The 24,119-nt window shown below is 38.4% G+C and overlaps 1 protein-coding gene across 3 annotated transcripts; it reads left to right on the top strand.

The window, feature by feature from the left end:
• The first annotated feature begins 4,548 nt into the window (after positions 1–4,548).
• Positions 4,549–23,550, top strand: kif22 (kinesin family member 22). Of its 3 annotated transcripts, none has more exons than XM_036572138.1 (13): positions 4,549–4,710; positions 5,261–5,453; positions 5,794–5,921; positions 8,514–8,668; positions 9,615–9,824; positions 11,488–11,881; positions 14,837–14,951; positions 18,208–18,328; positions 18,941–19,145; positions 20,031–20,116; positions 22,410–22,631; positions 22,723–22,782; positions 23,308–23,550. In XM_036572138.1, exons 2-13 carry the CDS (start codon positions 5,263–5,265, stop codon positions 23,335–23,337), a joined length of 1,917 nt encoding a protein of 638 aa, XP_036428031.1. In that variant the 5' UTR covers positions 4,549–4,710; positions 5,261–5,262; the 3' UTR covers positions 23,338–23,550. The 3 variants fall into 3 exon arrangements, with proteins under 3 accessions (XP_036428031.1, XP_036428032.1, XP_036428033.1); XM_036572139.1 differs by lacking the exon at positions 4,549–4,710 and adding an exon at positions 4,799–4,854; XM_036572140.1 differs by lacking the exon at positions 4,549–4,710 and adding an exon at positions 4,869–5,138.
• The last annotated feature ends 569 nt before the right edge of the window (positions 23,551–24,119 follow it).

Raw genomic sequence — 24,119 nt, forward strand, 5'->3', positions numbered from 1 at the left:
GTAAATAATACTGTATTTTCCACTTCTGGTTAGATGCATTTCATTGGCTCTGTACTTGTAATAAAAATCTAATCTAAAGTGACAAAGTTATAACAGCAGGCTTATATAACAGATGGAGAGGCTTGCTACCTACAACCCAAGCTGAAATCAAATGTTATGGCTTTGAAATATGAAGCATTTTACTGCAATGGCTTTTTAACAGCGTTTTCCACCATATGTTCAATGTTTTTAAAAAAACAATAACCGCATCTGATTTCTAAGGAAGTTCTGCTGCCTAACTTCACATTTATGCTCACTCGATTCCTCACCCCTGCGAGTGCTCATATAATTACATTCATTTGTGCAAATATAGTAATGAAACTGGTGAGATCAAGTTCATAAGGATGTGTCAAAATCGGTGCTGAAACGAGCAGGTAGTAAAGGAAGAGTTGGTGACACTATTGCAGTGGTGGACGAAGTACACAAACCATGTACTTGAGTTAAAGTAGAGATACCCAAGGTAAAATATTACTCCAGTAAAAGTAGAAGTCCTCCCTTTAGACCTCCACTTGAGTAAAAGTACAAAAGTATTTGCCTTCAAATGTACTTAAGTATCGAAAGTAAAAGTACTAAAAGATTAATTCTGACTCTAATGTTCTATTACCATTTTTTGACTCTTGTTTTATCAACTCATTTTAGGTGAAAATGCTCCAGTGTCACTCTTGGTAAACCAATCTTTTAATAGAATGTCATTAATTAGTCTGACGGTGATGTCTATTCAAATTATCATAAGTACAAAACACTGAAGGCAAACAATTTCCATTAGGTGGAACCGAGTTGCTCTGAATAACTTTTTGCAAACAAGCAAAGTTTCAGTTTAAGATTTATTTGCAACTTAGTTACAAGTTGAAGTTTAATAAAAACTTGCTTTTAGGTTCACAAATTAGTTTTTCTTTACTATATTGCATCTGTAGGTCTCTGTTCATAAACATAAATTAGCAAAAACAAATTTACTATAAAATGAAATAGTGTTTGTATAAATTCACAAAAGAGACACGTCAGTCACAACTACGTATGTGTACACATTTCTATACCGTGGTCTATTTACACAAAGTTAGCTTAGTTCCATCATTTATGTTGAATAGACACTCCCAAAATTTTACGCTGCTGCACTGATGTTGAACCGTATGCTTGCACTGGGTCAGTATGACCAACAGGTCAAAACAAGCTCAAAACAAAGTGCGCACTGTGTTCTGATTGCTGCGTTTGCTTCGCTTCTTTCATTTTGACGTTATGTTTTCATACACACAAGCCAAAAGGAACAACAGATTTTGCATAATGTAGTGAAGTAAAAAGTAAGATATTTGACTTTGAAATGTAGTGGAGTGAAAGTAAAAAGTTGCTCAAAATGGAAATACTACTTAAGTACAGTAACGAATTACATTTACTTCATTACTGTCCACCACTGCACTATTGTAATTACAGATGTAAATAGGATCTTTTGAGGATCTTTTATCCAGAGCATTTTTAATTTTACCTTCACTTATCTGCGTGTAGTGCACAAACAGCAGACACTGATAAGTAATATTAACCTATATGGAGAAGTGTTTCCATTCATTGAAGCTCATGGTGTCCTTGAAGGGCTGCAGCCTGGTGCACTTCATCATTCTCCCAACAGTGATCCTCACCATACAGCCTTTCAGTAGATGAGCTGGTGCAGGGGTCAGGAAAACAACCAAACCAGAACCAGCACAATTTATCCAAGCAGACAAAATCAACCAATTATAGTTTCATGGCTAGATATCAATACAAACACAATCCCAGAGAACAGTGAGACTAAATTTTAATGATACTGGTTGAAGGAAAAAAAGCACAAAGACCCTTTTAAGTGGATGATGAGAGGGCCTAGGTGTAATGCACCGAAATAGAGAGATAGTAGAAAAGATTTTAATCTATTTTTTGACTTTTAAGGTTAAAATGACAAACTGGAGCTCTGAGTGGCACCAAGGGACGAGGTGGGGAATCATCCTCAGGCTCCTTTTCCTCATCTGCAGCAAGATGAGCGAATAACAGTTGTCATCACTGCAAAGTAAAAAAAAGTAACAAATAGTTTCACTAACTGCATTTTTTAATCTGTTAGGAGCAACAACTACATTTGAATGGTGAGACGTTCTGTTCATAGTTATCCCATTCATAAAAAAATGACAGCAAGTTAATTTTTTTGATTGAAATACTTTAAATTATTTCATGGAATCTGGACCGCTTCACATACTTAAAAGAATTATGCATCTTTTTGCACAGTGTGGGAGGAATTAGGTACCTGAATGATGGACTGAGCTTTGGACTGGACAGCACTCACCTTAGCTTCATTAAATTGGCTAAATTAGGTCTTATCATAGCACTTAGTGGATCTGACTACAAAGGTATTGACTGAATAAGTCACAGTAGTTACTGATTAATAAGCACAGGGTTAAGGGATTAAGCAAGTTGAGCACATTGTTTTTAACCCTGACCGCTCTTCACCCCATATCCTTTTTCTACAGGCCCATAAAGTAGATCAGTGGGTGTCAAACTCAACCAGTAAAAGGGCCATATTAAAAAATCTCATCAAATCTGGGGGCCAGAGAAAAAGTTTTTATTTCATTTTTAATTAATGTTGTGCTTTAACCCAAACTGGCCTTTGTTTATTCAAAATATGCAAAACTTCAACAGCAAAATACAGACACTTGTAATTGACCTTGAAACATTACATGGACACTTGAAATATTCAAAACTGAAATGTCTCCAGGTGCTCAGTCTTTCAAACATGCTTGAACCAGACACCTGGCATCTTTGCTGCAAGTTCATTAATTCTTGGGCTCAACTTCTGAGCGGCTGAGCTGATGTTAAGTGTTTATGTTGGTTGAACTGCAGCTGAAATGCATTTGGTCACATGACTGGTGTGGAATTGTGTAGAATTGAGGTGTAACCACTGTCCCACATGCCCACTTACCCAGAGCAAGTTCAAAAGTGTGTGAAAAAAAAGTTTCCTCAAGAGAGAAAGACTGAGTGACACATACACAGTCAGAAAACATCACAGAGATTGTTCCATTAATTAAACAGATCTATCATGGGACTCAAGTAGGAGACGCAGGCCTCAAGTATGGGATCACTTTCATTTAGACAGCCAAAATAAAGTGAGATGTATGATATGTGACCAAATGCTATCATACTCAAATAACACCGCTTTAATGCTTTTCGACAGGATTACAATTATTTACATTGCCACAAATATTATAATATAAAGTTTATGATGTATGCATGATGAGAAGCCAATGTAATGGGCAAATAGTTATTTTTTAATATTATTTTCTTTGTCCATAGTTCATATAAGATGAAAACTCAATGTCAGTGGTATATTTATTAAATGTTCAAATGATCAAATTCACACATTTTTGTTGCAATTATTTGCATTTCTGTTTTTTTGTGCGAATAAGCTTCAATGGAAATATGAGAATCAGTAGGAAACAGTCGTTGTAGGAATTTAAAGTGGACAGTACATGGCAGCATTGAGCCAGGTGTCAAATGCTTCAAAACACTGAACCATTTTCCGAGACAATTCAACTGTGCTGATGCTTCAAAGAGCTTCGTAACGTCCATCACTACCGGACAGACATGCGCATTCATAATAGGAATTACTTCACACATTACAGCCAACAACTAAACTTCAGCCTATGTGTACGTAGCCTCTTCGTTTCATATGGATTATTCATGATATAGTGAACTGAGCCCCCAGTAGAGCGCTTACCTATGGCTACGCTGAGCCCACCTCATCAGACAGGGGTAATGACGCAAGAGTAACATCCCCTTTAAGGAGGACCCTAACCCTAACCTTTTAGAGGGAGCGAACCAGGAGGTTCATGTTTTGAAAAATGGCCTTTTGAACTGCAGTCGTACCTTTAGGGATTGCACAAGACTTGCTCAAACTGATCTTCAAAAAGTGTATTATTTTACATATATTTTATTTATATGTATTATTGATCAGACCTTCATTTCACCATCTGCAATGCCAATCGCAATATCTATTGATAATGTGATTTTCAAACTAACTTATATACTGTTCTAAAAACTATTAAATACAATGTATTTACGCTTATAAAAAGTACCAAAAGACATTGTTTAGCATATATTTTAAAATAAAAACCGGACATTATTTGGTCTGTTGTCTCTCTATGTTGTTGCGCAATAGGTGGATAGGTGGCGGTAAAGCATCATGATTCACAAAAGCTTCCCAACAGCAACCACATCCAAATACTAAAACATTAGCGTCTTAACACGTTTTAAAGCGTTAACACGCAGATATTTAGCGTGTTAATACGTTTTAACGCGTTAATACTCAAATATTTTTCATGTTAACGCAACTAATATTTGTGTTGACGCGGAGATTCGCGTCCGCGTTTAAAAGATAAGCGCAGCCAGCAGATGGCGAAGGTTTGCCCAGCGGAGGTGAACAGCCTGAAAGACCAATGAAAAGAATGCTAAACGGCAGCTGATTGGTTGGTTCCTCGGAAGAGGGCGTGGCCACTCATTTGAAAAATAGCTACGGTTTAAGGTTTGCGGGGAGGAGCAATGTAGTTTTTTTTTGTAGTTAAAGAGAGAAAAAATCCTGCTAAAAGTTATTAATATAATACTTTAATAGTTTATCTGGTACTGATTAAAAGCTTCTACAGTAGGGGAAACCCGGTTACAGCGGTAAGTCTGATTTAAGCTGTAGTAGTTTAAAACGGTCCGGCTGCCGCGGGACAGCGCTTCAAACGGGCGTCGTTGTGTTAGCGAGACGTAGAGTTAGCCAGCGGGCTAACCGTGTATGAACAGCCTGTACAGCGTCATACACGGGTCAGTAACGGGTCTAAACTCGAACTGCCCAGCTAACGAACTGGTTCCTGAAAACTGAGTAAAAGATAGTGTGGTTATTATTGGATAGTTCGACAGTGGAAGCTTAAGCCAGCTTTCTATGCTTGCAAGTCCGCTAGGTAGCTAACAAACCTAGCTAACGTAGCTAGTCGTTTAAACTGAACGGTGTTGTCAGCTTTCACGGGTTCCGCTGTAAAAACGGGCAGATTGGGTTGAAACTATTTAAGTCCACTAATGTATTGTTCGGTATTGTTAACACCCGTCTCGTAAGTTTAGAAGTGGATATATCTTTAAATAGTTAAACGTCTTAATGTTTTTGTTTGTTTTTTGATCCAAACATCCTCAGGTAAGTGGGTATTTGACTGTGTTCCCCTCCTAATCCTGTTAGAAATGGCACAGCGTGTGGCTGTGAATGATGCCGCTGGAGTTAAACGGACGTCAAGGGTTCGCGTGGCGGTGCGGCTACGTCCCTACATAGGCAAGCAGGACGAAAAGGGAGAAGGACCTTGTGTCCGAGGATTAGGACCGCAAACTCTGGAGATCATCAACTGGAGGAATGCCACAGAGACTTTGCAGTATCAGTGAGTAGTGCTTGTTTTTTCCACTCTTTCCTGTCTGTCTCACTCATCTACTTTTACTGTTTACCGTCATAAAATCGCTTAAAGCATCTTAACAGGCCCCGGTCTCTGTGGTAGACGGTGGTTTGGTAGCTGGTGCTGAAAATAAATTCTTCCTGGAGTAAAGCCACAGGCTCTACGTGTGCCTGCTGGAATACATCATGGAGGAAACATTCATTTTTTTTTTTTTTCTCTCTCTCTCTCTCTCTCTCTCTCTCTCTCTCTCTCTCTCTCTCTATCCCCCCCCAACTGTTCTATAAACGTATTTTCTCACATTCAGTGAATGTTTTGTTCTTTGCTGTAGGTTTGATGTTTTCCATGGAGAGCAAACAACTCAACAGGAAGTGTTTTTGTCTTCTGTGAAGCCCATTATCCCCCACATTCTTAATGGGCAGAATGCTAGCGTCTTTGCCTATGGACCCACCGGAGCTGGTATGACAGATTTTTTTTTTACTGAAAAGCAGAGATGCTGAACAGTCTTATGCAGATTTATTTTTGTTTTAAACTTAATGTCACTTTGTCACAGAATTTCTTGTATTTTTGTCGTGAGGATACTCACACTAGGCAACAAGGCAAAGAGAGAGTATAATAATAAGTTTGGGCTATGAATAAGAACTCAAAATCCCAGAAATCCTCAGATATCACATGACCAAAACAAAGCTAAACCTGCTGGACCAGACCTGTTTTGCTTTTATGTGTGGCAAAAGCACAAACTGGGGATTAAAATCGGGAGAACCACTGTGGGAGCTGGAGAAATGTCATTTCAAACTGGCAGGTGACATGAAATTGTAAAGAGAGTGCCTTCATCTCTGGGTCCATATGTTATGAACATACCGACTCTTATTAGCCTGTGTTTTCTACGCAGCTCCACCATTCAGGCAGTGTGCATGCATGTCTGACTTTTTTTTTTCCACTCTTCAAGCTCGCTGATTGGCTGGTGTTTGAATCACTTGTTGAGTGTGTCTCTGACCTTCTTATCCTACAGCAGTGTTTCTCAACCTGTGGGCACTCTTTAGTGGTCTGCGGGTCTGAACTTGGGGGAAGGCAGTAGTTTGTAGTGGGCCAGTAGAGACGTATAAACAGAAACACCGCAGTCGCAGGCTAATCAGACATCATGCAGCTGCAGGCGCCCAGCGCAGTTAGCCAGATACGGATAGGTTCCTCATGGTGTTTCTCCAGGGTCTGCTTCCAACCGAACCCTGTTGACTTCACTGCTGGTGGGACGAATTTTATGATGGAACAAGGGAATTCATCAGTAGAGCTGGCTTTCCTCTTCTTTTACCAGCATGTCAGCGCTGTACCGTCAGTATAATCTGCCTGTTTTGATGTCTGACTTATTGCTCTAATATCGTTTCTGTAGCTCGAGCTGCAACGGATGAAAACGACAGACGAGCCATAAAATAATAGCAAAGATCTGCGTTTGATTTCTGGCCAAGCATCTATGACCTGAGTGGTTAAACTCAACTTATTAAACTAATGACAAAGAAGCAAATATCAAGTAAGGTTTATTATTATTGTTGATTGTAGCGATGCTGATCCAAAAGCGTGAGTGGAGTGAGGTTAATTTCAAATGAGGTGCTAAAACCCTCAAAACTAAAGAGGCTCCAGACCAAACATTTTCTCCTGTAGGAAAGAAACGAGTATTTTCAGTGAAATCGCAATGGACTGCAGTTCCATGTCACAGTCCACAACTACATCTACCTTTTTTCTTTTTCCCCTTTTTTGACATCTCTGCAAAGAAGTTTTTTTTTTTTGTTTTGGGGTTTTTTGGGTTTTACATTTTTCAACATAACTGCAAATTTTGGTTTCTGTGATTGAAGTGAAATTACCACCTGATCTTTTTCAGGCTCCAATTCACAGGTTTTCAGTGTGAGAGAAAAAAAAATCTATTTAAAAAAATTGATTTTAGTTTTTCTGTTGACCACTATGCTTTGTCGTTATAAACAGGTGGGCCTTGGGGTGAAAAAGGTTGAGAACCCCTTCCCTACAGGACCAGCGAATATTGCAATTAGAAATTGGTATTAGATTGAAGCTTTGACGTGTATTAAATAGTGAATTTAAAGTTGTGCGCTGTTTTCATTTATTTGGCGGGTGTGTGGAAATTAGCTTATTTGGTTGTTTTTTAAAAATAGGATGCTGTGGCACAACACTGACATTAAACGTAGACCCAAATACAAATAGCTACGTCGTTGCATCGCCCCACCGAACTTGTGTCCCCGGGTACAGTTAGCTAACTGCGCTGAAAAAAGTGGCCTTTGTTCAAGGCTCCTGATCAATAATCGTCACACTTGCACACCTTTTGGCATATTCTGACCTCCCTTTACTTACCTATATGCCCAAAAGGCATTCTTCTAATTAGGCCGTCACCACAGATGTTCTAGATTAGAGTAGTCCTATTACGAATTTGAGGATACAACATTGTGCCAAGTCAGTCTCGATTTTAGCAGTTAGCTTTGTCTTTTCCGTTGCCAGAAAAGGTTTGTGACATTACTATGAAATTGATTATGATAAGATTACTTTTACGAAGAGATGGGTTTGACAAATTGTAGAAGGTTATTTGCTCTGAAATTATTGCTTAGCGGACTTGTAAAAAGTACAAACTTGACAGAATCGTGTTGGATTAAAATCATGGATCTCGTTGTTCAGCACTGAAATTACTGTACCCATCCAGGTAACTCATCCAGCTTGAATAGGGCTTTATAAGAGGTAAAGTTAAAGGTTTTACCAAGTGTTTTGTGTTGCACATTTGTAAAGATAAGCACATTACCAGTGTCCTAATTTTAAATATTACCTGCCTGAGTAGCTGACTTGGTAACATTTTATTTTTGATCCCGCAACCGCAGGTCTGTTTTTCAGGACTTTCATGGAGAGAACTCACAGATATTTGTTCACATAAATCAAACCTGGAGTTCTCAAAGTCCTTTATAAGTTCACTTGATTTGTCTTCTGTGGAAAACAATGCCAGAAGTGTGGACCTGTTTTGCTTTCCAAGCCCTTTTTAAACGCCATCTGTTTTCTCCATAGGAAAGACCCACACCATGCTAGGCAGTCAGGAGCACCCGGGAGTGATCCCCCGGGCAGTTCGTGAGGTATTCCAACTGGTGCGCGTCCAAGAGAGAGACCAGGATGAATGGGAATTCTCTGTGGGCATGTCATACTTAGAAATCTACAATGAAAAGGTATGCTGTTGGTAATGCCTAGTGGACACTAAACAACTTGAAAAATATCACAGTTGCTGTCCTGCTCTTGCCACACAACATTTATCACTTGAGACCTGCTATTTGGTGGGTGTAGCGGTGTGCACACTCTGCAGTCAAGCGCAGATGAGGCTCACAGACTATTAGTCAATCAACCTTTATTTCGACTCGGAAGTACATTGAGGGTGACCCTCATTTACAGTGTAGCCGAGTGAGATAAACAGAAAAAATTAAAATGAAATTTATGAACTAAACCAAATCAAAGACAAAATGAACATAATTTACAAAAAAACAAAGCTCAGATGATAGATAGAGATGAATAGAAAGAACTTTATTTATCCCAAAGGGAAATTGCACTGTTTTAGTAGCAAGACGTATAATTGCACATAAACTTACATATACTATGCAGAAAATAAAAAATAGACATAATCCTAGACATAAGTTAAAGTAGAAGAGAAATATTTACATGGCATATGAGACAGATTTGTGGTGTAATGATTTAATTTAGTTTAATTAATTTAATTTAGATTTGTCATATGATAAAAGTGGGAAAAAAACTAAACATCTTAGAAATAAAATGATTCAATAAAATAGAAGAATAAAAAAATCAAGATCAAATAAAACAATTGCAGGCGGAGTTTGAGGTGGTTAGGAGCGGAGCTTTAGAGTTTCCAGTAATCTGGTTCGCTGCACTGGAGTTAAAAGCAGATTTCCCCAGTTCAGTAAAAATTCTCAGAACCTGACAGGTGATCCAGTCATTAAAGCAGGTCTGATAAATACCATTATTTGCAGAGAGTGTAGATGCAATATAAGCTATGATATTCTGTGCAAGGCATGGGTCACAAATGCATGCTTTTTAAACAACCACCATTTCTCCAGGAACCCATTTGCCAGAGTTTAAGTTTGAAAACATCGTCTGTTACTGCAGGTTTTGGATCTCTTGTCTCCAAGCTCTCAGGATCTACCAATCCGCGAAGACAAAGATAAAAACATCATCATCCCAGGCTTGACTCGCACTCCCCTCTCTTCCTTTTCGGATTTTCATGCACACTTTGTTCCAGCCAGTCTAAACCGCACCACAGCCTCCACCAAACTCAACCAACGCTCCAGCCGCAGCCACGCAATTCTTCTCATCAAGGTACCCTTTTTGGTCTTGCTTTCCTTTTAGGGCTGTGATCAAAGTATTGATACGGCAATATGTTGTGTATAAGCTTGGAGAAACGGAGTGAAGGACATGGTTAAGGACGACAAGCAAGCTTAAACAAATTTAGCTCAGTTCATTTCAAGCTGTGGCAAACATACTGAAATGTTATTTAAATCTACATCATGTATGTCGGCTAGTTAACCTGTCATTAATTATTAACAATTACAGCTTGCCTCAGCTCTGGTTTCCCCTTTTGTTAATGTTTCTGTCTGTGGGGGTGTTCAGAAAAAAATGAGCTTCAGTCTGGCTTTCATGTTCCAATTTTCAGCCTTTGTGAAATCTTCTTGCTCAAAGTGTTTTGCATACAATCGTTCTTATTACATCTTATTACATTTCAGCTTTGTGTATAAGACTGACTTTTGTTCCTGCCCAGTCTTCAATACCATAGTTCAGCACATTAAATGTTTAATTCCATAGAAAACGCCTAAGGCATATATACTTCTTGTTAGATGCGTACTTGAGTTAGTTGCACTTTCACAGATGTGGTTTAGTTCACAGTTGTTGTTGTTACTAGTTTGTAATCTGCTGTGATTGCTTAACTCTTGTCTTTTTAGAGCTGTTTCATGTCTGTAGCAGATGCTACTGTGCTGTGTGTGATCTGTGGTGTACCGTGATGTCAGTATTTGTAAATTTATTTGTAATTATTTTATAAATATTTTTGACGGTAAACATCATTAACCATAATAGTAACACTCTCCATGCATTATTTATTTGTTTGTTTCTTACTGTTGTAGTTATTTTTAAAAACATGTTTTCAGTGCTCATTAACAAAAAATGTATGTACATCTGAGAGGTCCTAGTATAGTATGACAAATTTTAATGTGTACATCCTGGTAAAATACCATTGAAGGGCTGCATGTTTGACCCAAACCTGAACATTGTCAGTAAAGGAATGCTAGTGTATGGGGTTTGGAAGGTGCATGCTGCACAAGTGTTTTGGGTGAAATTGTACTAAAACAGTGGTTCTCAACTTCAGTCCTGGGGTCCTGCGGATTTTGTCACTGTTTTCAGCTATTTCCTGCCTCAACACACCTATCAGGTAATTATGAGCTGGATCAGGTGGGTTGGAGCAGGGAATTTAAACTATACAAATGGGCCTGTCACCATTATTACATATTCACCTAATAACAGTTACTTGTGATGATTGCAATAATTTTAAGATGATTGCAATTGTTCTTTTCCACATTAGATTGTACAATAATAAGCTGTAATGAACAAAATACAAATTGGGTATGTTGGGTTAAACAAATGAATTTTTAAAAAAAGCATGCGTTCATTGAGAAATCATGGGGGGAGTTTATTGCTAATATTTTAATCTTTTTTGCAAAAATAGTATATGCTTTGCCTGACTCTACAAGTTTCAGTGCAGCATTCGTGTGAGAGTTTGTATACGCCCAACATTGTGGTGTACCAGTTTGACAGAACTACCAGTGTTAGTTACAAAGTAAACACAAAAAGCAAGATGGCTGATTAGTCAGTTTGGCCACTTTGGGCTTTAATAGTTGAATAGAACTGCTGGGCTGCAGTTGAGAACCATAAGATTAAAAAAAGAACAAACGGAGCATAACTTTTTTTTTCTCTCTCTCTACCTCATGAGGTGGTGAAGTCTCAGCGCATCCCTCCTCACCGACAGCTGACGGGGAAGCTCTACCTAGTGGACCTGGCCGGTTCAGAGGACAACCGACGCACGGGTAATCAGGGTATGCGCTTAAAAGAGAGTGGTGCAATCAACTTATCCCTCTTCACCCTCAGCAAGGTGGTGGACTCTTTGAACGCTGGGGCTGCAGGCCGCGTGCCCTACAGGGACAGCAAACTCACCCGCCTGTTGCAGGATTCATTGGGTGGCTCAGCCCATTCTGTGATGATCACAAACATCGCCCCTGAGTACAAGTACTACTTTGATACGTTCACTGCCCTCAACTTCGCCGCCAAGTCCAAGCACATTGTTAACCGGCCGTTTGTACGGGAGATGGTGGTGGCCCCCATGAATGGTGAGCGTTTACAGTGGTTTGGGTGTAGTATACTATGCTGTTCCATTAACTGTACCATGAATATTTGACAGTATTAGTCATCTTAGTTTTTCAGAACTCTTAAACCAAGCCTGCCCAAACCTGGCCTGTGTGAATGTTTAAGGTAACTTTAAAGCAAAATCAGTCACACTCCCTCACCCAGTGAGCAAGGCTCTAGACCAGAAGTGCCTTGTCCTTGTCCTGTAGAGATATGAAAAGTACCACCCTGGAGAATTCATGTCCAACACAATTGGCTATAATATTCAGATGTCCCTGAAGCGCTTCATTAACTGGATCGGGTGTGTTAGCTCAACTCTGCAGGGCTGTAGATCTCCAAGACCAGGATTTAGCGCACGTACTCTAGACTAATGCCGTCCCATTGTTCCAGGGACGTTCAGAATAACATGGGGGACAGTGTTTAAACTGTTTTGGAGTGCTTCAGGGACAGCTAACTTGCATGTGTAACTACAACTAACAGAGCACCGCAGAATTAGACCCTACCCCGCCTTCTCTCTCATAGCGTCACATGACTCCAGAAATTGAGAGAAATGGTTCCAGCAGCATCTGACGGTCACAGATTAAAGCTCGAGTGCAAGAGACACGGAGGTGCGGATACATGTACATTTATGAAAAAGTAGCAACTGGGAGTAGATTTATCTGGATTAACATTATAAAGAAGTGCAACAGTTGCTGTAAAACTAAAAAAAAAATGCAGATGTTTTGGCACACTGGCCCAACATTGACTAAACATGCTGCTCCTTCAGAGCACAAAAATATACTGTTTTTTGGGGGGGGGTTTTGTATGTTTTTATTGTACATATATCATACATGTTCGATGGCCAAAGTTAATTTAGTGTTGGTACTGCAAGGCTCATGTAGCTAACAAGTAATGGAAGCAAGTTGTCATTTAGTGTCAAACCACAGAAGCAAATCTATTTGAGAACTACTTGACACAATTTGAGGCAAGTGTGGGATGGAAATAGTATGTCTACACAAGTGGGTGGCCAGTGCTTGTTAACTATGTTAGCCTTGTATTAGCAAAATTACACAGACAATCCCCAGCCCCAAACGTTAATTGTAATTAATTCTGAAGGTGTAGCAATTCACACCTTTCATGGATCAGGGGTTTCTGGGCCACAGGTTGATTTGTATCATGGTTCAGCATGAAAAAATGTAATGAAATTTGAATATTTATTTTTATTTATTTATTTTTTAATTATTGCTACACAAGTGGAAGACTACAAAGATTACTTTCAAAACTTTTACAAAATTATTGTAAAACAAAGTGCAAAATCAAGTAATGCAAGCACAAATATAAGCAAGCACAAAAAAATACATCTGGAATAAAAAATGTAAACATCAGGAGGTAGAGTAATTGTATGGCTCAGTGAGTGTTTAAAGACCCCCTCAAGTCAAAATCAAGTTTTTAAACTTGTTAGCATGTGGTGTCCCTTGAAAACACGTAAGCTAAATAAGTAGTCAACACTATGGTTAAGTATTTCTGCTTCGAAAGGCGAATTCAGACAGCTATGTAGCTGTGTACCAAAGGATCTGAAAATTAGAGTAAAATGGGTGCAGTTTATTTGGAAATATCAGACTGCCTCAGCCAAACTTCCAGAGAAAACTCTGGTTTGCAGTAGCCATTTTTCATAGTGTAAAAACTTACAGGATACCTATTCCTACACAAAACAAACATTAGCCACGTTTACATGCAGCCTAATAATCTGTTAATAATCCGACAGATAGCTCAATTGGAATAGAATACGTCCATGTATACACCTCAGTTGGAATAGACTAGTCCGGTGAGGCCATTCAGAATGCAGTTTCTGCCCAATTGAACGGGGTGGGTAATCTTGTAATTAATCTGTTAAATAGAAGAACAATAACCATGTAAACGGCCATATCTGATTACATTCCCAGTCGGAAAGTTTAACTACATTCTGCGCATGTGCGTTCACGTCATAGGGAAAGTTTATAACGTTCAACATGGCGGGAGCAGAAACTGGTCTGCAGAAGAGACAGAGTTTATGCTTTAAACTTGAAAAGACGGTGGTGGGACAGGCGTCCAGCTTATATGTGTCAGAAAATGATGTCCTCCTCTCGGCCTTCTTTAATAAGAACATTTTCCAGAGTCTGCGTTAATTTTAAAGCACTTAAACACAAGCGTTGCTTACTGCTGCTCTTCTCACTCTGACTGGACTCGTGATGCTTGTTGTCATAGTAATGTCTACACTAAGGGGTCTACACTCTATGCAAGCGTGTAATTTTGGATTGTATTACTTGTAGTATGCATGTAAAGATTTACAAAACAATAACTCGTAAACACTCAATTTAAAAAAAAAAAAACATGACCAATAACCAATCAACACATCAGTAAAATGTCCTGCCTACAGCACGATTGGATTTGGTTGAATGCTATAGCAAGTGAATGTACAACACTCTAAGCTTGGTGTTAACGTCTTCATAGAATCCTCATAGAAGTGCTGGTACAAATTTGCGTTATTGTGGCAGTGCTACTTAGTGTTGCTTTTTGCATTAATGACTGCTGTGTAATATGTATTGGCTGTGGGGTGTGTGTAGTCACTGTAGACTTTGTCACAATTGCTGCAGCCCTACATATCCACCCCATAGTGTTTTTAAATGTTTTTTTTGTCTTTCTCAGTAGAATATTCTGGAATCTTTGAAATGCATAGTATGTTAAGGCCATTTCTATGGTTTGGCAAATTTATGTTAAAAAAATTGTCTAAATAATTACAAGATTATTTTATTGATATAATGATATGATGAATTTCGATACAGTGTTTGTTGTATTGTTACATCCCCCAGAGCAGAACAGTTCCTGATTTTGTTTAAACGCTTAGGACTCTGAGGTTCTTGCTAACTCTGATTTGCTTGCTTAGATGAATGTACTGAAGTGCTGTCTCTCTTCTCTTGTAGGGAAGAGGGCCAGGGAGGAGCAGGAGGCTGGGGGGTCAGGAGAACCCCAGAATAAGAGGTTGAAAGAGGGCAAGAGAGCAGAACTGCCATCACCATTACACACACATCCACACAGGCAAGTTTGCTTCACATTAAACTGAATAACTGATCATTTATTGAATGCTCTTATCATAGCACTTTAACAGGTCTTGGCTTTGTGTGGTAGGCCATGATTTGGTAGCTGGTGCTTAGAACAATGTTTCCCTTTAGCAAAAACCAGGAGCTTGTTGTACCTCCTGGGTCATTGTAGGGAAGCACATGCAACATTTTCACACACATGCTTCATTCTAGAGAACAAAAGAATAAAGATTTGATGATGAGTTTACAGTAGTGAATATGGAGTAAAGGAAAGAAATGAGCCTGTCATTGGACACAAGATTAACTGATGATGGCCAAAGACTACTGTTACAGACTCATCAGCATAACAAATGAGACGTATTGATGAAAATCGTGACTACTGTTAGAAGTGTGTCACAGTGAAAATGAGAATTAAGTCCATGAAAACCAATGATTACTTTTAGAAGTCATAATACTGACTTAATGAAATTAATGAATTTATATGTGGACTGTGTGAGAAAAATCATATCTTGGGATTTTTAGGCTGAATGGCAATACACATTAAATATCTCTGTATTTTCTAGGGAGTGGTCCTGTCTCAGAATGTTCCTTCAGTTTTCAACAACAATAACAGACTAATTAAAATAAAGAACAAAACATAGTAAGGAGCGGTATATTTTTGGCAGGTGTTAAAATAGCATTTCCAACATTTTACTCTCCCTGGTGAACTTACAGATGTATATTTATATGACAACCTACACGCCAAGATAAGTCACCAGAGTAAATTCGATTCGAGTCAGATCTTGCACCCTAGATTTAAGGGGGGGGGGGTATAATTTTGGCAGGTTTAAAATACTCACCCTGACTATGTAAAACCTGCTCACATTTCAAAATTAATCTTTAAAAGTTAACTTTAAAATTAACTAACCTGTGTTTTATGCTGTACACATGTTCATAGCCTAGTTCATTAAGCGCTCTAGATTTGTCCTAGCTGGATACCCCTCAGCTAATTAGAGATAATTAGAGTAAATTTGTTCAATATGACATTTCCAAAATCTAAAAAGAGCAATAAAAGTCACATTGCCCAATAGTGATGATAAATAAAAAGCCACATTGCAGCATGACATGGTCAGAGGTGAACTCTGTTATAGCAGGACTTAAGAATTTAAACAGTTTTCTGTTCTCGTAATACTTATTGTTATGATTTGAAAGATATTTCAGTACAAGTGCTGTGACAACAAACTTCTTTAGTTCGTTAAGGAAAGTTACTACTAATGTTAGTACTATTAATAATAACTCGGTCTAGTGTGAGGCAGGTGTCGAAGACTGACTAGTTCAATTTTGCGCTCAGACTGGAGAGGGTGGGCAGTTGTTCAGCCCAGCCAAGAAACAGGTAGTAAACACAGTTATTCTCTTTGGGGTGATTGTGACTCCAGCAGGCCTGGCTATCATAGGCTAACTATAAATGGAGAGCAAGAAAATAGTCCTTAAGTAGTCTATATCTGTCAAATATCACAAAAATATCACTAAAACAGGAATTAGTTTGTCAGTATCACAGTATACTGGTATAGATGATGTATCACCCAGCACTATGCTAAATGTTTGGCATGGAAATTTAATTGTGTCATGGAAAAGTAATGGAATTTCATTGTACAAACCCTGTGATAGTGAGCCGGCACCTTGTGATCAAAGTCGGCATATTGATTAGTAATTTGAGAAGTTCACTCAGGTACTGAGGTTCGAGGCTGTTCAGAGCTCTATATGTCAGTAGAAGAATTCCATAATCAATACGGAATTTGACTGGCAGCCTAAGTAGTGTTAATAAAATTGGACTAATATGGTCTCTATGGACTGATATGATATTTTTAGGTGAAGGAAAGTTTTCTAGTAATACTTACATCAAGGGACAGATAGGTATTGATCGTGATGCTGAAGTTTTTCACAGAGGTACCTGATGCAACTGAGAAGCTATCAAGAATTAGTATTAAATCAAGCATTTTTTTTCTAGCAGCTTTTGGACTAAGAACTTCTGTTTTGCCAGAGTTCAGTAGGAGGAAATCACCTGACATCCAGTCTTTAATATCTTTTTCACAGGCCTTAAGTTGAATTTTAGCATCTGGTCCTAAAACAGAGCCTTGTGGGACACCTTATTTTACTCTTGTATGTGCAGATGATTTGCTGTTTACATTTACAACTGATAGTAATCAGTCAGTCAGGTAAGATCTGAACCAGGAAAGAGCTATTCCTTTGATTCCTACAAATTCCTGCAAGGACAGCATAGGGCCTGATGGCCTTTATATTGCGATTAGCAAAAATAAATTCTTATTTGTAGCTTGATGGGTTATATTAGGAAAAATAATTTCAGAAGAAATCAAATGTAGCTCAATAAAAAAAGCCTTCTCACAAATGTACACAAATTTATATTTACCCAAATGCACAGTTCAAGGAGATTTTCAACCTTAACATCTGTAGCAAGTTGTATTATCTGTATGCTTACAGCGGCTTAGCAACTCAAATAAAACTCATTCTCACAACTATAAAATAAATAAATAAATACACACATGCATATTAAATCATGGATCATGGAATGCTAACCTTAAAAAGTTCAATTTAAGTACAGTGCACCACCTGGTCATGAGCTGAATTTTCACTAAGACTGGGCATAAATTTTGCACCCAGTTAGGAACAGGCAGAACGTCAAATTTTTTTACCTTTCCTAGGCTATTATAACCACTTAAGCTAGTTTTTTGCTTGCCGGAGTGCTCCTGCACAACACACCAGTCCGGGTCTATGCCCACACTGCATGCTACAGCACTAAATAGTATGAAAAAATAATGCATTACCATTTAGAAGCACATTCATTAGTGTGGTGTGTAGCTGGAGACTTTCTTTGCTCAAGTCACTTGCATGGTGTGTAGCAGCGCTTACAGTTAACTTCAGTAATTACTAATTTGTGTGAACAGTATGTGATTAGCTAACACAAAGAATACAGCTCTGCTACTGATGCGTGCTTGGACCCACTCATTGTCGCTGGCAGCTGTATTATTTGTTGTTGTGTGGCAAAATAATCACAAAGTATTAGTAAATGTGTGGTTAAGGAATTAAGATATTTAGCATAATTGTAGATTCATAGAACGTGCAAGTAGCAGCAAGAGAATTTCAGTTCCAGAAGAACGCTTTGTGTCCCTAAATGTTTGATGGGCATTGTGAATAAGGAATATCGCTTGATTTAGTTATTCTGGTGTAACCTTATGCCAATTGAATGTCTCCCTCAGCCCAGCAGATTCCTCAGTGTTGGACAGACTTCTGGCTTTGGAGAAAATGATGTTGGGCTCTCCGGAGAGAGAGAGGCTCAACTTACTGAAGACTGTCGCCCAGTCCCGCAAAGAGATCCAGGTCCCTGGCTACAATGAATGCTCTTTAATGCTTTGATATTGTTGTGATTGTTTTATTCCAAGGGGTAAGGCCAAAGGCAGCGTTTGCTCATAGATCCTGTAGCAGCTCAATTGCCATATAAATTAGTATGTATATTACAGTGGCAACTATCGAATGTTTGATATGTTGAGAATAATAAGAATTTATTATTATTATTATTATTATTATTATTATTTATTAATAATAATAATAATGCCAAATGTTGGCACAACTCCTGCAGATAAAGCAGTGGCATTATTTTTAAAATAACAGTAATATAAAATTCAAATCTGACCTTTTAACCTCTAGATAACCTGTAATAACACAATGCTTAAGTACACTGTTGGAGTCATGTGACCCTATTATATCAGGCAGTAGGTATCTGCGACCATTTTACATCACGGTATAGTGTATTTATGTATATATTTTCATATTTCATTTTAGATGCCTTTTTGATCTGCATTTATTTGCATACCTGTGTGACGGTAAAGACAAAACTAATACATTAGAAACAAAGCTGAGCCAGTTTATCCCCCACTGCTAATATATTTATAGGTGTATTTATACCTTTTGTCTCACCTTTGTTTTGTACAGAAACTAAAGGAGAAGCAGAAAGAGTTGGAAGAAAAGGCAAACATGTTCAATAAAGTGGCTGGCGGTCAGAGTGGAGTGGTTGGTAAAAAGGATGTCACGGACAGTGATGCACCTCTCTTCAGAACAGATCTGAACCTTTTACACAGGAAGGAGTCTACAGCAGCCAAACCTAGGAAACAGCAGGCAGTCGTTACCCCGCTACAAAGTAAGGCATGGAAGCAGAGCCCACCAAATTTTTTATAAAGCCAAATGGCCAAATGCACATTAGAACACATTAGGACTGTATTTGCATAGTTAGCTGCAAAGCAATGAATAGCTTGAAACTACTTGGTCCAAATGTCTTTATGCTAATAGCAAATGAACGTTAGTAGGAGCAATTAGGGGAGAGTATAGTTTTCATTAGGGCTGCACAATTAATCGTATTTTTGATTGCGTTTTGCCAGTAAACATGTCACAAATGGATATAGCAAAATTACATTACCCACTAACACGCTTACACTGCATAACAAATATGCTTGCAGACATTCTGTAAATAGCTGTAAATGCATTTAACACTTTGCACTAAAGTTAATATTGTCTCAACTTTTTTTAAAATTGACAACTATTTTATTTGCTTAAAGATGATGTTACAGTGGTGCTCTGTTTGAACAGGAAACAGGAAAATGCTTATTGGATAGTCTTTACTGTTTATACTGTTGGGTGAACTTGTATAGAACTTGCATTTTATGTGCATGTTGTGTAGTCCTGCTGTCTAGAATTGTTTAATGTGCTTCACTCCTTTTAAAGGAATACTCCAGAATTCCTCAGCCTGGTCTCCTTCAACTGCATTTGTAGCATAGGGTTGATTACTACAGATGGTAATGTTGGTGCAGAACAAAAGAATGTAAAACCTGTTGACTCAAAACACATTTATAATAAAAGCCAATGTGCAAGTGTTCTTTTACTAAGTATAGGCAAGCTTGTCAGTTATTCTCCAGGGTAATCAACCACACGCTGCAGATTAGGTTGAAAAACACTGTTGTATTGGTATCCTTTCTTTCTGATAATGCTGTTTATGATTTTTATAGTCATCTGCCCTCTACTTTCACAGTGTCTCAGGTGCAGCCCCTGCAGCAATGTGCTATGGTTTGTAAACCATCCCAAGCATTGGACAAGAAGAAAAAACATATCCAGAAGGTCAGTATACTCACCTACATTCTTCCTTTTTTCTGTCAGAAATTAGATTTAACATAAATCATATCAGTTGAATTAAGAATACATGTTTGTTTGACAAATGTCTATAATTAATGCATTTCACTGATGTAATGTGTGGTTTTTGTTTAAGTATGTTTAGGTACAGCAGTCCTGAAGCTGTGTGCTGAGGGTACCAAGTACCAAGAATTTTTTGACATAACATAGAATAGTCATTGGTAGAGAACTGTGACTGTATAGAATAGGGTTGAAGATGTTACGCAAGACACAGAATTTATCGACAGCTCCTTTAGTAGTGACCGCCATCCAAAAAGCCCAGAAGGCACGAGAGCACCAGTATTTAATAGTAAAAAAACTTCCTGTTCCTTCACAAAAATCCAGTACAAGGTAACATTAACTCTCTTATATCTTTTTATATAGATAACCACTTATCCAACTGAATATAATGCAACCAGCACAGAAATATACAAATACAAGAATGCATTTTTAAGTTAGATTAAATTGTACAATCAAAAAATGTTAATACTTTTTTTTTTTATTCATTTATTTAAATCAAGTTTCCATTGTCAGTACTTTAAGTAACTGGTAATGCCCCTTTTTTGAAAAGGCAGTCTCCAAGTTGTTCTTTTGTGTTGTACCACAGCACACGCTCAGCCTTCTGTGTTTGGACAAGTTCTATGATGCTGCTTATCTCCAGGCTTTTCTCAGGGACTGATGTTGTGGGCTTAAAAAGGCATCAGCATGTAAATGTTTGTCTGTGACACAGATTATTAGTGGAGCATGTTCAGAATCACCAGTAGTTAGTTCAGAGAAAAGTGTAGCCAGAAAAATAGCATCAATTCCATCAGACATGGCCAGTGAAGTGCCCTCCTTGAGGGTCTCTGTCTGAAAGATTTCCAAACGAGACATCGCTGAACACAGCACTTCCAAGTGTTGGAAGTTTAGAACTACCACACTTTGCACACTATGCTGTTTGTTTCATGGATTGTCTGCACGGTGGCATTTATTTTTTTTTTTTAATGCTTGATGCCAAGTTGCTAACATCAAACATGACATCTGGCCTGCTCTGTTTTGCAAACTAGAGAATCTGGCCTATCTCAGACCTAAGCTGGTCCTTTTCCACCTCACGGAGGGATGAGTCTTGTTCCACAGCTCATGAAGGGTCCATATGTGTGGGCTGCATGTGTTGAATATAGTTTTCCTGGTGTATTTGTACTTTTCTGTTGGGCCATTCCCACGTAGGTTACCATGCCCCTCATGTCCAACTTGTAAATTAAATCTGAGATGGGGTGTTACAGTTTGGAGAAACTTTGTGTGACCTCTAGCTGACTTCTCGCCACTATCTGTGCTTTTGGTGCTAATCCAGTGAGTGTCTCCTTAAGGGGGCACACCCGTCTGGTAGAGATGTACTTTTGTCCCTCATCCCTAACCTCTTAGAACTTCTTATCTCTCCAACTCTTTATCTCTCTTGTTTGGTTCGGTCAAATGATAGATCTGTGGTATCAGTAAAAGTGAGTTCTTTGAATTTGATATGTCAACTGAACCTGAATGGCCTGCAACATTGGTGGGCTCAATGAGCAGAAGATCATACCAGTTTTTGTACTTTAGATTTGCCTGCTCGGCCTAGGACTTTTGCTGTGTGTACAACCCCACTGTCTCCGTCTGTATTTCAGAACAGTCCAGTTTTTAGACAAACATCATTTCCCTGCTCTGTACCACTGGGTCTCTGGTCATTTGTGTGCTGTCCTACTTCATTCTGTACCCTAGTGGTCGCTCCTGTGTACTCAGTTTGCATTAAATCCTAGTCAGAAGCATAATCAAATTGTCTCTGAAGCATCATCAGAATCTTGTGCTTTTTTGCTGAGGTCATTTTTTCTGAGATTCAGTTAGTACTTTCTCATCACACTGACTTTCTCTATCCTTATTCCTTTGTTCCTTTAAAGTGACACTCCAGTAAGTTTCATTTAACAGTACTGACATGATTCAGTTGTTTACCTGTAAATCAACATGATTCAGTTCTCTATTCCTTAAACAGCTGAAGCATGTTATGCTGAAGATTAGATCTGAATGCATTTTTGTGTTATTTTAACAGTAATGGTGTAGTGTGTAAAAGTATAAGAGCAGGAAACAAAGGCTCATTTTAACGGAGTGTCCATTACGATATAAAATGAGTGACTTAAAGGTTGATGTTAATCAGTGGCAGTAAAAGTTTGTCATAACCCTGACTCTGTCCATTTATTTTCATTTGCATTATTTCATCTTCTCCTCTCTTGTACAGATCTCAGAGGGTAAGGAGAACAGTAGCATGGACCCGTCCAGTGGAGAGGAGGTGAACTGGGAGTCCCGACTAGACTCATCGCTACTAGAGCAGTCAAAAACAAAAATCCTCCAAACGCTCAACTCGGGCTCACTGAAGGAGCTGAAGAGCCTGCAGCTCATTGGGGATAAGAAGGCCAAACTTATTTTGGGATGGAGAGAGATCAATGGAGACTTCACCCAGGTACAGAGATAAAATTGTAGGGCTGCAATAAACTGTTTTGAGGTAACCCAGCCATTCCATTACTATTCTAATGGCGATTTCCTTCCATTAGGTAGAAGACTTGAAGAAAATCGAAGGCATAACAGCGAAACGTTTCTCCTCTTTCATCAAGGTAAAATTAGTCTGAAGTGTTGATTGAGTGTAAGGCTAGAGATGGCAGCGATGATTTTTATTCTGTGATTGCATCAGTTAATACAAACAAAAAAAGTGTGCATTGCTACAGTAACAGCAGCCTTTGTTACTTCACATGGCTAAGCTTTAACCATCTTTTATTTTAACAAAAAGCGATTTATGGGCTATAAACGTGATTTATTAAACCTATAGCAAAAACTACCAAACCATGAACCAAGTTAGTTTTTCCCTTACACAGCAGGGAAAAGAGGTGTTGGGTGTTTGTTGTTTTTTTTTTTTTTGAAAGCAGCCTATTTATGCCCCCCCTTCTGATTGCATGATGGGCAGTTCATGCAATTGGAAGACGATGGTCTGCTGCAGACATTTTCACAAGCCTGCTGTAGTCATTTTTTTACCATCTAGTATCGTGCCATCTCTAAGTAAGGCTGAAAATGTCTGTTTCACCTGTAAATGTTTCTTTTTATCTATGTATTGTTACAGTTGTTTTTTTTTCTCTTATTTATAGGCCAACATTCTCAGTGCGATGGGGCAGTGATCATCATGTATGTTCCTGTCAAAGTGTGTGAATAACAGCGTACTGCTTGTACTGATTTTACAGTTCACTTTAGTGTTTTGTGTTTTTTTTGTTAGTTTTTTGTTTTGTTTTTTTTTAATCAGAAAAACATTTTACTTGTTGCATTTAACTGTTCATGTACCACAATTTTTTAATGCACTGGCATGCTGCTTAATAAATGGCATTACAGTCCCACCCTGTGGTTGACAGATTTATTTTTCCTGTTTTATGAAGATGACATTTGTTTCTGTATATTTCAGCCTTAAACAACAAACACTAACTCAGACTGTGCACACATCTAAATTCGTTTTGTGCTGCATGTTCTCATGTAAGCACGTCTGAGCACATAAGAAAAGCACATATCTTTATTTTATATAAATTGTTTATTTTAAGCTCAATCACATTTAAGTACATTTTATATTCAAATACATTGCTATTTTACACATTACTGTTAATATTTCATTTTGCTACTGATATGCTTTTTAACTAGCTTAATCCTGCAGCCCTCCCCATCAACTGGAATCTTTATTGTGCCTCTGCTCCCTCAGTCCATCAGCCACCACACTGTCTACCTACAACCCCCAGCCTGATAAAGCAGAAAACTGCCACACGTTCGACTGAAGTTTCTGCTTGTTTCATGTATGAGGACAGCGAGCATCACAAGTGGATGTATTGTCTCACCTAATTAGCTGATGTAAGAATAGCTATAAACTCTTCAGACACCATGTTTCCTATAAAGCCTTTCCTGCTTAGTATGCTGTAGC

The sequence above is a fragment of the Colossoma macropomum genome, unplaced genomic scaffold (genome assembly GCF_904425465.1).
Source record: "Colossoma macropomum unplaced genomic scaffold, Colossoma_macropomum, whole genome shotgun sequence".
NCBI lineage: Eukaryota > Metazoa > Chordata > Actinopteri > Characiformes > Serrasalmidae > Colossoma > Colossoma macropomum.

Bases quoted from the DNA above. Each gene is read 5' to 3' on its own strand.
- kif22 (XM_036572138.1), top strand. From the start codon at position 5,263: ATGGCACAGCGTGTGGCTGTGAATGATGCCGCTGGAGTTAAACGGACG. The intron at 5,922-8,513 runs GTATGACAGATT...TTTTCTCCATAG, and splicing joins CTATGGACCCACCGGAGCTG to GAAAGACCCACACCATGCTA. The intron at 19,146-20,030 runs GTAAGGCATGGA...CTACTTTCACAG, and splicing joins AGTCGTTACCCCGCTACAAA to TGTCTCAGGTGCAGCCCCTG.